The following is a 13,980-nucleotide window of genomic DNA, read 5'->3' as shown; positions in this document are numbered from 1 at the left end:
GTTCCCCAGGCGTATTACTCAACGACCTCTTCATTACAGGAACGATGGGTGTAGCCACTTGCTCAAGTCTACTTTGGACAGTACTCCTGAATGTTCCAAACCTTCCAGCTCTGCTTCGACGGCTGGTCTGATCGCATAAGGTACCGGTCTGGCCTTAAAAGACCTTGGGCTAGCATTTTCCTCTATTTTGATCGTCGCTGTTATGCCTTTTAGTGTTCCGAGTCCCTGCTGGAACACTTCTTGTGCATCAGTTAGCATTTTTGACAGTCGTCCAGGTGTGACGTCGTCATCCTTTTTGGCATCTACAGTCAGTGCTTGTATGGAATGCCAATCGAGCTGTATCTTCCGGATCCATTCACGTCCTAGTAGTGGTGGTCCTCCATCTGGCAATACATATAGGTCCATTTTTTGTGTTTCCTTGACGTTACATATAACGTTCACCCTTATTTTTCCTTTGGGGTAGACTTTTGGCCCCGTGTACGTCTTCAAGACAATCTTTGTATCTCTCGAGGGTATATGTGAGAATAGCCGCTTGTAGTCCCTTCGGTTTATGACTGTTAGGGCTGATCCTGTGTCCAATTCCATTTTCACTTGGACTCCTGCTATCTTGAGCATGACCCAGATAGTTTGGTGATCCTCCGTTTTGATAACATTATGTAATTTCAGACAACCCAGCTCCTTGCTTCCGGAGTCTGTATCACTCTTCTGTTCGTCTGAACTACTCTCCGTCACCTTATGTACCTTCTTGTACTTCTCCTGTGGAGATTTCTTGCTGCTGGTTTTCTTTCCCGACCTGCAGACTCTTGCTATGTGTCCTACTTTTCCACACTGTCTGCACATTTTGTCCTTGAACCAGCAATCATTATGGTCATGTGTTGTTCTGCCGCAGCGATAGCACTTCACTGTTCCGTATGACATTTCATTTGTGCCATATTCTTGCGGTCTCCATTGTATCTCTGCAGCGCCCCGTGCTGCTGCTTTGTGTGATACTGCAATGCTGAAAGCCTTGTCCAGCGTAAGATCCTTTTCTGATAGAAGCCGTTTCTGGGTTCCTTCACTTTGAAGCCCACACACAAACTTGTCCCTTAAAGTATCTGCTAGTCCCGTTCCAAACTGGCAGTGTTTCGATAGCTTGTGCAGTTCCATTAAATACTCAGCATTACTTTCATCTTTATGCTGGTTCCTTTTGTGAAACTTAAATCTTTCTGCTATCAGCAGTGGTGTGGGGTTTAAGTGGTCCTGTAGGATTGACACAATGTTTTCAAAATCCTTTTCTACTGGCTTCTCTGGGGTTACTAGGTTTCGTAGTAAGCCATACGTTTTTGCACCCATTGAATTCAACAATACCAGCACTTTCTTGTCATCTGGCACTTCATTCGCCTTGCAGTATACTTCTATGCGTTCGACATATGTCGTCCAATCTTCGACTTCATTGTCGAATGCTGTGATACTGCCACTCTTCGGCATTTTTGGGTGTGGTTAGACTGGCTTAAAATGGCGTCTCCCACGCTTTCCTTTCTTCCCCGCTGCGGCTTAAAATGGCGTCTCCCGCGCTTTCCTTTCTTCCCCGCTGCGGCTTAAAATGGCGTCTCCTGCGCTGCTGCCAACGCCGCTCTCGGCAGTCCTCGTGGCAAATGGCAACGCCTTGTGGGCTTTGTGCACTGCTCCTGCGCTGCTGCCAATGCCGCTCTCTGCGGTCCTCGTGGCAATGGCAGTGCCTCGCATTTTCCTGCGCGCCTCTCTCCCCCGTTGACGCTGCTCAGCCCTTGAACACCGGCTGCGCTCTGCTCTCTCTCGTCTCTCTCCCCGTTGACGCCGCTCGGTCCTGAACACCAGCTGCGCCCTGTGCGCTCTGCCCTCTCTCTCTCCCCCGTCGACGCTGCTCGGCCTTTTTCTGTGCCGCTCGGTTGGCTCTAGCCACCGCTGTCCAGGAAGGGTCTGCGCAGTACCTGTTGCCAGCCCATTTCGCTGGACCACCGTGACTGGAAAGCCAAGCCTGGCTCTCGACAGCTTCCCCTGCGATGCTCAAATCTCCGCTGGATGACTGGGCGGTTGCCCGTTGTGGGAGAAAACGTATTAAACATTAAGACATGCTGGGATACTTGACCACTTTACTAATTGAACAAAGGACACTAAACTAGTTAAAACTAAAACAACTGCTGACTGCCATAATGAAGTCAAGCTGACCTTTTGGCTTAGGACATCTGGTGATAAAATGTGAACATGTTAACCTGTTTCTTGAGAACAATGGAACCTATGAAACCCTATGTTGAAATGTAATGTAAGCTAATCACCTGAAGTTGTTTACCTTGCTGTATAACTATGAGCGCTGTACATTAGTAATTTAGAGTGCTGGTGAGCAGTAGGGACTGCTGCAGACTCTCCGTGATATCATGTAATAAATTCCTAAAGCGAACCTCGAAGTCTCCGTCTGATAGTTAATTTCCTTGACAGAATTTGGCATAGTCGTGCAGGATCCCTAACAACGGGATCCAAAAGAACTAAGAAGGTCTAAGTTGGGTATAGCGTCGACCTTGTATATCACTTGGCCCGCTTAGGCTCCAATTAGACAAAGGAAATTTTAAAAGGGACTCTCCTAAAAATAAAAGGAAAGTGCCCGGTGCCTCCCAGCTGAAAGGGGGAGAGCACCTAACACGTCCCAGCTGAAAGGGGGATGGCGCGCGATTGCCTAGTTATCCGTCCGGTGACTCATGCTGAGCCAAGAAGCCTGTCAGGCTGAGGCAAGACTGCTGAGAAGAGAGAAAAGACTATGGCACCGAATTAAGTAGCTACAAAGAAAATAAAGGGTTGACTTCAAGACTCGCGGACGGAAAAACCGGTGAGCGCTCATTGTATTTTGTGTATATAAAATAACCCGCGGTTGTATAACCAGTAAGTTTAAAACGAAGTTACAGGAGTAAGGAGAAGATGGGAAATAACGGCAGTCGAGCGGATTCGTCCGAGCCTGCCAAGAAAGGAGCCCGAGGCAAGGTAAAACAGGAGGCTGCAAATGGTAAAATCAAGATATGTAAAAGAACGAATGACAGAATAAAAAAGCTCGTGCAACATCGAAAAATAGTAGGAGATCCCATCGTTCCACCGGGATCGCCAGCCGATACTGTAATAAAAGAAACAGGAGACGATCGCTATGCGGTAACTTTTAGTAGTGATCTGTATGGATGGTCGGGTGGAGATTGGCCTTATGGGGGAAGTTTTAAAATATCTTTAATAAAAGAATGGGAAGAAATTACTAGAAATGAAGGAGGGGATCCTGAGTGGGACACCCCCTATATGTTATGGTGCTTTGCTAGGTGGATGGAAGTAGCAAAAAGACACCAACCCCCAAAGAAGATGGGGAAACAGGAAGAGGCAGAGGCTAGTCAGAAAAAGGAAGAGGTGCTGCCTAAGGCTCTTGTTGTGGGAGTGTATCCCTGAACCCCAGCGGGAGATCCGGTTGAGATGGGGGAAGAGTTAAATAATTTACTAATGATAGCGGCTGCTCTAAGACAGCAACCGGCACGATTTCCGGCGCCGCCTCCATACAATCCAGCAGGTCTAGCGGCACCACAGCCAGTTGTACCCCTACCAGGGGCACAGTCTGGACCTTCACCCCCACCCGCAGATGAACCCGTAATTGAACCTCCTCCTCCAGCAGAGGCACTCGGAGCAGGAGCTGCTGCACTGCCTGGCAGTAATGTACAGGACCTACCCTCACGTAACGGACCTACAACTAGGTCACAAACACAACCTGACACTACTACCCATCAACTTCCTCGAGTCATGATAGGAGAGGTGGCAGTGTTAAAACCATGGTCCCCAGTGGAAGCTAGAGCTATGATAGCCGAGGCACCAGACCCCTTAAAGAAGCCCACTGCCTTTCATAATTGGCTAGAACAAATATGTACCATTTACAGCCCTCTTCCTGGGGATGTGCTAATGCTGCTAAAATGTGCGTATGGGTCCTCATGGTCGACCCTAAGGGACGGATTTGCTGTTCCCCCGGGAGAAAATGGAGATTGGCGACAAGATGATGTACAACTGGACCAGGGAAATGAGTCTTTTGCTCACTGGTTAGAACATAGAGGTAAAGAGGCTATAATGAGAGGAGCCAAGAAGCATAGTGACATAGGAGAAGTTACTCGATGTCTGCAAAGAAAGGAGGAGACAATTCCTGATTTTGTAGCTCGATTTAAAAGCAACTGGGAGGAAAATACGGGAGTTCTGTTAGCAGACAATGGACCTTTGGCAGTACAAACACTGCTAAACTGCATGTTACCCTTTCAAGCTCAAGCCTTTAAAATGATTAATCTAAATTGGCAGACTCAGCCCTGGGCGGACGTAGTTACTGCTCTGGTAAATATGGATAGGGAAGGACTCTTTACTCAGTCGAAAGAGCAAAAGCCAAAAACAGCGGGACAATATTTCCAACAGAATAGAAGAGGATTTGCAGGAAGAGGAGGTTATGGTAGAGGCAGAGGAAGGGGAAGAGGACAATGGCAAATGAGAGATAGATCACAGGATGAATGTAGGAACTGTGGGAAAAGGGGACATTGGGCTAGAGATTGCTGATGCCCCCCAAGGCCACAGCAGGGATACGCCCAACAAGGAGGGTATCCAGCTCCAGGAGCAGAAGGAACTTCCTTTTCTTTCAGTAACCCTAATCCATCCGCATAGGGGTGCCACGGAGAAGCGGTGGTACAGGCGGCTGTGATCAGATTGTCCAAATCCATGAGAGAACAGCCTATGGCTACAGTTAAAATAGGAAATAGCCATTTGGACCTTCTGGTCGATACCGGTGCAACAATGTCCTCTGTACCCCCCTCCGTGGGTATACCCGCCAGTCAATTTAACGTTGTAAGCATGGGAGTAGCCGGTATCCCTATGTTAGAACCCCTCTCCAAACCTACCGAAATTCAAGTGCACGGGCAATCCGTCACAGACACCCTCATAATTTCTCAGACCGCCCCTCTCCCTATGTTGGGAAGACAGGCTTTAGGTAAATTGGGAGCAGTTATATACTGCACTCGAGACGGCATGTTCATGGAACTGCCTCAAATACAAACTCATCAGCTAATGAATTTAATGATCGAGGAAAAGCAAGTAGAAGGAGCCCCCATTTTGTACTGCTGGCAGCTGAATAGCAATCCTTATGGCCAATTGGTAAAAAATGTATACCAAGCCTTGCAGGAATTGGAAGATCCTCAGGGGCAGTATTTACAATATCTAATTGAAACCAGTAGAGAAAAGAAACAGACCCATTGTACGGCATGGTACACGCATAAAGAAACACCCAATTATCAAGAATTGGTTTGCTCATACCTAAACCAGCCAGAATTGCTGCAGATTTCACCTTATTTATTCTTTGGAGATAAAGGCCTGGGAATGTTGGTTCACCTTACACACGAACAAAAAGAAAGATTTAGGATGCATCACACATCCGAACCCCACCTGACTATAGCAGTCAGAGCCCTGGCTAAGGCAAAGGAAGTGGGGGAGATGATAAAAAGAATACAGCACCACAAGCCAGTCTATTCCATCACATTGCCAATTCAAGCTGGAAAGGTGGAGATAGAATTCTTTAATGAAACAGAGGGAAAAATTCGCTGGTTAAGAAAAGAATGGGATACTATTTTTGAAAGACAGCAGCCCCCTAAGGAAAATCCACAATTGTTACCATGGGCATTGACTAAAGTCCCCTCTGAATTATGGGCAAAGCACAAGAATCATGTGGGAAAGGTGCATTCGGCACCTGAACATAGGGTCCAGCTACAGAAGAATGCTGTTTTGCCCTGTCTAAAGCAGTACCGCCTGGCCCCAGAGGCCGAGGAAGGAATAGCAGCGGTAATACATTCTTTACTGCAGCAAGGGGTTTTAGTCAAAACACAGAGCCCCTGCAATACTCCTATTTTGCCCATCCCGAAAGTAGGAAGACCAAATGACTGGCGTTTTGTGCAAGATCTCCGGGCGATCAGTAAAATAGTCATTCCCATTGCTCCCTTGGTGCCAGATACCAACATCATCCTCTCCTCTATACCAGCTGATGCAACTACCTTTTCAGTTATCGATTTGTGTTCTGCTTTCTTCTCCATACCACTGCATAAGGACAGTCAATATCTGTTTGCCTTTACTTATAAAAATCAGCAATATACCTGGACCAGGTTGCCCCAGGGGTATACTGAAAGTCCTGCAGTGTATGCGGCAGCGGTTAAAAATGACTTGGAGGAATGTCAGTTATCGGATCAGTCCACCTTAATCCAGTACGCAGATGACCTTTTGGTTGCCTCCCGAACGGGGCCAGACTGCCAAGAAGATACTATAAAATTACTCCAGCATCTGGCTAGCAGGGGACACAGGGTGTCCTCCGAGAAGTTGCAGTTTTGCCAAACATCCGTCCAGTATTTGGGTTTTCAGTTGGAGTATGGACAGCGAAGATTGGGACTGGAAAGAATAAGAGCAGTGGATAAAGTGCTGATCCCGCGAACAAAGAAGGACATTTTGTCGTTTCTGGGAATGGTGGGTTATTGTAGACAATGGATATATGACTACAGAGAAATGGATGCGGTCTTACGATCAGCTACGCTGCAGACAGAGCCCCTCATAGTCGACTGGACGCCAGAACGAGATAAGGCATTCAGTGATCTTAAAAAAGCTATGGTCAGTGCTCCCGCGTTAGGACTACCTAAGTATAATAAGCCTTTTCAGTTATACGTCAATGAAAGAGAAGGCTTTGCAACAGGAGTACTGGCACAAGAACATGGGGGAGGAAAAAGGCCTGTAGCATATTACTCTGTAGCCTTACCAGCCGTAGTGAGAGGCATGCCAGCCTGCTTACGAGCCGTTGCTGCAACCGCCACAATAGTGGAAAAATCCATCCCTATTGTGCTTGATCACCCTTGTGTGGTAATTGTTCCCCATGCAGTGCTGCTATTATTAAATTCGGCAGCTACCCAGCACTTTACGGTGGCAAGAAGGACTGGGTATGAGATAATCCTCTTGTCACATTCTAATTATACCTACCAGCGATCACCAGCTGTCAACCCAGCGACCTTTGTGCCAATACCAACAGAATATCCAGGTGAACCAGAACACGACTGCTTGTTAACTGTTGAAGCCACCATTACACCCAGGCCAGATTTGCTAAGTGATCCTATTGATAATGCTGACTTGATCCTCTTCACGGATGGTTCTTTGCATCGACCCAGTGATGATCAACTATTAGCAGGTTATGCGGTGGTGACTCCTCATGAATTATTGGAAGCTTATGCGTTGCCACCTGGCACGTCTGCACAAGCAGCTGAACTATATGCATTAACCAGAGCCTGTATTTTGGCTAAAGATCAAAGCGTCAATATCTATACTGACTCCCATTATGCATTTGGGGTAGTGCATGATTTTGGACAATTATGGAAAAACAGAGGTTTTATTACATCCTCAGGAAAATCTATTAAGCATGCGCAAATGGTGTTAAATTTGTTGGAGGCTATTCAGTTGCCAAGTAAAATTGCAGTACTAAAATGTGAGGCCCACACCATGGCAGGTGCTGAAGTCTCGTGTGGAAATAGGTTTGCTGATAGTGCGGCTAAAGAGGTCGCACTGAGGCAGGCCCCACAGCTACAAACCGCCAAAAATACCGTTAGTAACTTTCCTCCAGAACTTCCTAGTGGCATTGATGCTGATCTACTACGACAGGCCCAAAGTCAGGCAACAGTCCAAGAAAAACGTACTTGGAGTAAGGCAGGTTGCTATCAAGATCATGATATATGGATGCATCCTGATGGCCGAGTGGTTTGCCCACGAAGCTTGTTTTTGCCCCTGTCTCGCCTGGCACATGGACAGGCTCACATGGGCAAAGGAGGGATGGCACATGCATTGTCCCAACAATGGTATGCACCAGGAATAACAGTAACAATTGAAAAAGTTGCCAGAACGTGTTTAGTATGTCAGCAGAACAATAGAGGGAAATCGCCCGCAAATTTTGATCACCTACCTCAACCAGAGCTGCCCTTTGAGAATCTACAGATAGATTTTGTACATATGCCCGCAGTAAAAGGATTTAAGTACATACTGGTAATAGTAGATATGTTCTCCAGATGGGTAGAGGCATACCCCACTAGGAGGGATGATGCCAGAACAGTAGTAAGCATTCTGCTAAAAGAAATAATACCTAGATTTGGAATACCTATGGGAATAAACAGTGACAGAGGAACTCAATTCACCAGCAAACTGATAAAAAACTTAACTGAAGCCCTTGGATTTCAATGGAAATTGCACATACCTTACCAGCCACAATCCTCAGGAATAGTGGAAAGAGTGAATGGGGAAATCAAGGCCGCCCTAACCAAAGTATGCCAGCAAAATGGGTTGCAATGGTTGGATGCCGTGCCAGTAGTAATGTATGCCCTGAGAAATCAGAAAAATAGAAACACAGGTCTGACACCACATGAGATCTTGATGGGCCGGCCTATGACAACAGGCACACGCCCACCCATGACTCCAGAGAAGGTGGCATTAATTTGTAATGGTGAAAAATCATTAAAATATGCTCAGGCCATGTGTGAAACAGCAGGAAGAATACATGAGAAAGTGAGACAGGCCCAGACGCGCCCCACAGAAGGAAACATGCACCCCTTTAAACCCGGAGATCAAGTTTATGTGAAAGCGCTAAATAAAGAATCTTTTTCTCCTAGGTGGAAAGGACCATATTTGGTGCTGCTTACAACTCGAACAGCTCTCAAATTGAAAGAAAAACCTGATTGGGTACACGCTACAAGGTGCAAGTTGCATCATCCGGAGGAAACACCGGAGGTGGAGTATAAACATACTGCACCAGACACCACTTCAGAAACGGGAAAAGATCCGTGCCCACCATAATTTGGCACTCCATTGAAGGACTGATTACTTTCCGATTGCTATATATGTTTATATTTAATGCTGTATAACAATAATTAGGATAATTTAAAGATTTCTAGGATAAATCAGGAAATATGTTAAACCAGATAATAATAATCGGCCTATGTGTAATAAGGACAGCCGCCTGGACCATCCTGCCTACTGAAAAAACAGAATGGGCAGGCCAGTTAGGATGGAAGGCGAGAGACAGTAACCAATCGCAGGGAACTTACACTTGTAACAATGGCACCATTTGTGTAATTGCTAATTGGACGATTAATTGCGAAGCCTGTGGGATGTTCGAAATGAAATCTGGGATGGATAAAATAGTATTTAGCCAAGGATCTAATATAACTCTAAGTATAAAATGGGAAAAAGGAGTGAACATAAGTTGTAGGATAGAGAATGACACTGACATACTAAACAATTATACTAAATTATGGAAATGGTATAAAAATGACACAAGAACCGGAGACATGGAACAACCGATATATTTGAAAGACGGTCAGGCGTACGGATGTGTGAATGCAACTCTTATAGAAGGAAGACCTCACTGGTATGGGGAAACATTCTTTGCAAAGAAAACGAAACAGATAGAAAGTCCTATGGACCATTTGCAAAGATTGCATTCTACCTGTACCCCGGTCTTGATCTCCCCATATACTCTAAATTTGACAGTACAGGTACAATATGAGGATAAAAAAGATACTGGATGTAATATTACTGCTATACAAGCCAAATTGAATAAGAGAGTTAGGATCGGGAGAAGGAGAAGGGACTTAGCAACGGTCTTGGGAGGAGTAGGAACTGGTATGGGAGCCCTTAATGCAATAGATATTGAAACATTGCAGAATAAAATACAGCAAGTAGGAGGGCTGACAGGAGATGCTATAAAATTAAGAAATGCTTGGGACAATGGACTGACAGCAGCGATGTTAACACAGTGGATATCAGATACAATGAGTTGGAAGCAGGTAAATAAGGTAGAAAAGGAACAAGAGAATGTTGCAAAGGGACAAGAGAAAGTCAATAATCATACTCAATATATGTTTAAAGAAATTACCAAGCAGTCACTGAGGGCTGAGCTAGAGCGAATCGCTATGTCAGGACATGCTCCTAGTTGGATGAGAATTTTCGGATTTGAAGGAAATAATCTAGAAGTAAAACCTGATCGAAGATATACTAAATGTGACCTTAAGGGATGTAATTTTACAATGAAAGTGGTAAATGTGACAAAAGCCAAAACCTGGTGTCAGTTCTTGGTATTGCCCCAACTGTTTGGAGAAAACTTTTGGTATCCCGAATTTCATGGTAAATGGATAGATCAGGGGAATAAGACCCACGATGCCTCGGATTGCCAAGATTGGCCGTTTGGAAAAGTATGCCCATTGCATACCCCTATATATGAACCTTGCTCATTACAACATAGTAGAGGTACATGCATTTGGAATTTTAAACCTTGTAATGATACTACCTTGCATGAGATAGGCCAGAACTATCTGTGTATTAGCAGTGCCTGGCCTATATATGTAGACAGGATTTTGAAAAGGCCCCCTTTAAACACTTGCATAAAAGATGTTTATACTGTGTTTGACTCACATACCAACAAGACATATCAGTTGGGAAAATGGGCTACGGTAATGCAAAGAAGAACTGTATTGGGGATAGAAAATGCCCCCCCTACAGTTAATTTGGCTAATCTGACGAAATTTTTGAAAAACAATGAAAAGATAGCAGAAGCCTTAGCGAAAAGAGGAAGAGATCTGCACCATTTAAAAGCAGTGATGGATTATGATGAGCAAGGTTTGATTCAAATAGCTACGCAAATAACAGATTTGACGGTACACCACTGGTGGGATGTGTTTAAAGGATGGTCACCTAAAGCATCTGCAGTGCTGGAATTGTTTGTTCACCCGATGGTTATATTTTGTGTAGTGACAGGAGTTTTATTTATATTAATTTGTATAATGTGGATAAGAGTGAGATATCTGCTAGCGTAAACAGTAGAATCAGTAGCATCTGTAAAAAGAGCTACGAAAGTACTAGAGAGAAAGGAAAGAAAAAGAGCAAACCAGGATGACTATGATGAAGAAGATTGTCTAAAAATGCGTCCTTTCCCAAAGGGATATTATCCTCCCTATGAAAACGAACTGAATACAATGCCGTAAAGCAGTGTTGATCAGTAAAGATCAACAAGGAGGGAATTGTGGGAGAAAACGTATTAAACATTAAGGCATGCTGGGATACTTGACCACTTTACTAATTGAACAAAGGACACTAAACTAGTTAAAACTAAAACAACTGCTGACTGCCATAATGAAGTCAAGCTGACCTTTTGGCTTAGGACATCTGGTGATAAAATGTGAACATGTTAATCTGTTTCTTGAGAACAATGGAACCTATGAAACCCTATGTTGAAATGTAATGTAAGCTAATCACCTGAAGTTGTTTACCTTGCTGTATAACTATGAGCGCTGTACATTAGTAATTTAGAGTGCTGGTGAGCAGTAGGGACTGCTGCAGACTCTCCGTGATATCATGTAATAAATTCCTAAAGCGAACCTCGAAGTCTCCGTCTGATAGTTAATTTCCTCCACACCCGTGGTCAACGCCCGTGCTTCTGGACTCGACCTCCTTCCACTGTTCTCCAGGAGCGAATCCCTGAGAGGTGATGCAGAGTTGCAGGTAGGTTCGAATCTGCGTCGTCGCCAATGTTATATCCGTGTATCTTAATGTTGTGTCCTTCAATAATCAGACAACAGACTGCAGGGAACGATCAACAGGTGTTTACTGAATGAGGGTTCAAACTGCAACTGACTGTACAGATCACCACTCAGGGTTTATATACAGGTGTGGTCAATGCCGGTACTACAGGATACAGGAGCTGTAAAAAGTAGTTCTCCCCCTTAAAGGTACATACATTACATGGACCAGCCACATAACTACTGTGGCAACAAGAGCAGGTCAGAGGCTAGGTATTCTGTGGCGAGTGTCTCACCCCCTGACTCCCCAAAGCCTTTCCATCATCTACAAGGCACAAGTAAGGAGTGTGATGGAATACTCTCCACTTGCCTGGATGAGTGCAGCTCCAACAACACTCAAGAAGCTCAACACCATCCAGGACAAAGCAGCCCGCTTGATTGGCACCCCATCCACCACCTTAAACATTCACTCCCTCCACCGTCAGCGAACCATGGCTGCAGTGTGTATCATCTACAAAATGCACTGCAGCAACTCGCCAAGGCTTCTTCAGCAGCACCTCCAAACCCGCGGCCTCTTCCACCTAGAAGGACAAAGGCAGCAGGCGCTTGGGAACACCACCACCTCCAAGTCCCCCACCAAGTCACACACCATCCTGACTTAGAAGTATATCGCCGATCCTTCATCATCACTAGGTCAAAAGCCTGGAACTCCCTCCCTAACAGCACTGTGGGAGTACCTTCACCACACGGACTGCAGCGGTTCAAGAAGGCGGCTCACCACCACCTTCTCAAGGGCAATTAGGGATGGGCAATAAATGCTGGCCTTACCAGCGATGCCCACATCCCATAAACAAATTTTAAAAATGGTACCCTCTACATAGCCAGGCTAGCTCCTAGGTCACAAATTGATGTCCTGCCAATGTCCCTCAAAAGGTAGTGACATTAACCTGCAAGTATCAGGACCCTTGATATTACCCCGACGGCTGAACCCCAGAGACTTGTCAAAATATCCACAAACCCAAACAAAACATTAAGTCTGAATGTGTGCACAACCCAACCAACAACCACACAGGCCTCAATGTACTACCCATAGGTATTGTTTATCAAAGCTGTCGAGTAAACGTACAAAATATGCATATATATTTTCAGATTTTAAAATTCCAGATTACAAATGTGCAAAATCTCCAGCTTCTTCATGCACTTCTATTAATAATAGTCTTCTCCATAAATTCTCCTAGTGTTCCAGCTAAGAATATCACACAATCCTCCTTTATTAATCCTGTAGTTGAAAAAAAATAATGACTAAACGTTCTGCTCCATGTTGATCTTCCATGACTAATCCACATTAATCCACCATCTTAATTTCTAGAGGGCCCAAACACTTCACTAAATCTATGTTTAGTACAAGGCTAAACAAATCTTATTCTTCTTAATTTCGTTGCTTTTCATTTGATATTGATTCCCCAATTCATTTTTTCCTGATATTATTTTTAAAAATGCAGCAGCCTACATTTAAAAAAAAATCTCTAACCATTTGCCTAGCTCTGGCTATTATTGTTTTGCATCTCAGTGGCATATTTTAGTCTGAATTTACCTGCAGCTTGTAGAAATATGCCTATTCTCTCCAGTCATTTTCCCTTCTAATTACATTTTTTTCAGTATTTCCTTTTGAAGTCTTTCATTATTAGTTTTAATTGCTAGGTCACCTGGCACTCAAATCATATAATTACTTACAATATTCCTCATCAGCAAAATCCAATGAAATTCTGTTCACTTGTACTCCTGTCAGTGATCGAGGCTGTAATTATATTATACCTGCCCTGGTGCACACACATCAAAAAAGTCTTGGCCTCACTTTGTAATTCTGTTTCCTCCTCTCAGAAATGACCACTGTCCTAGTTACTATTTTTGGCTTGTTTGAATCTCCGATGATTGCAAGTTTAGATTTACTACCGACCTCCCTCATTTGTCTGAGCAATTCTATATCTTTGCTCCAGAGGCCTAAACCAGCAATCTATAACCATTTTCTTTCCCTTGCTAACAAAGCAAATAAAGATCTGACATAATATATTGGGCCCAATATATCAATTATTCTCAACTCCAGGGATCGCATGAACCAGGAGGACAATGGACCATACTCGCTCAATCGTTCTGGCAGACTCCCACCAAGTAACTCTGACAGGAGTCTGGCAGAACAGCCCAGAAATAGGCCGGGATCTGGCCGCACTGGGAGTTTCCCGATTGACCTCCACCTGCCCCTTACAAGGCTCGTGACACAAAGGGCTAAAACCAGAGCGGGGTGGATGCGGCCTTCCTATGCTGGGAGTTCCCACTTCCCTAGCCTCAATGGGACCCGGAGTAAGGGTAGAAATCAGTACACCCAGTGTGC

At 44.7% G+C, this 13,980-nt stretch overlaps 1 protein-coding gene across 1 annotated transcript; it reads left to right on the top strand.

Annotated features, from left to right (window-relative positions):
- Window positions 1–8,529: 8,529 nt before the first annotated feature.
- Window positions 8,530–11,428, top strand: LOC147110989 (uncharacterized). The gene has a single exon (XM_086001431.1). The coding sequence runs from the start codon at window positions 8,985–8,987 to the stop codon at window positions 10,887–10,889; it is 1,905 nt and encodes a 634-aa protein (XP_085857557.1). The 5' UTR covers window positions 8,530–8,984; the 3' UTR covers window positions 10,890–11,428.
- Window positions 11,429–13,980: the final 2,552 nt, after the last annotated feature.

The sequence above is a fragment of the Somniosus microcephalus genome, chromosome 11, assembly GCF_052327205.1.
Source record: "Somniosus microcephalus isolate GS21.2 chromosome 11, FLI_Smic_1.0, whole genome shotgun sequence".
Lineage (NCBI taxonomy): Eukaryota > Metazoa > Chordata > Chondrichthyes > Squaliformes > Somniosidae > Somniosus > Somniosus microcephalus.
The sequence above is the reverse complement of the archived record's forward strand: the minus strand, read 5'-3'. Positions and strand labels throughout refer to the sequence as shown.

What these genes read in the sequence shown, in the direction of transcription:
- LOC147110989 (XM_086001431.1), top strand. Translation starts at nt 8,985, where the DNA reads ATGTTAAACCAGATAATAATAATCGGCCTATGTGTAATAAGGACAGCC.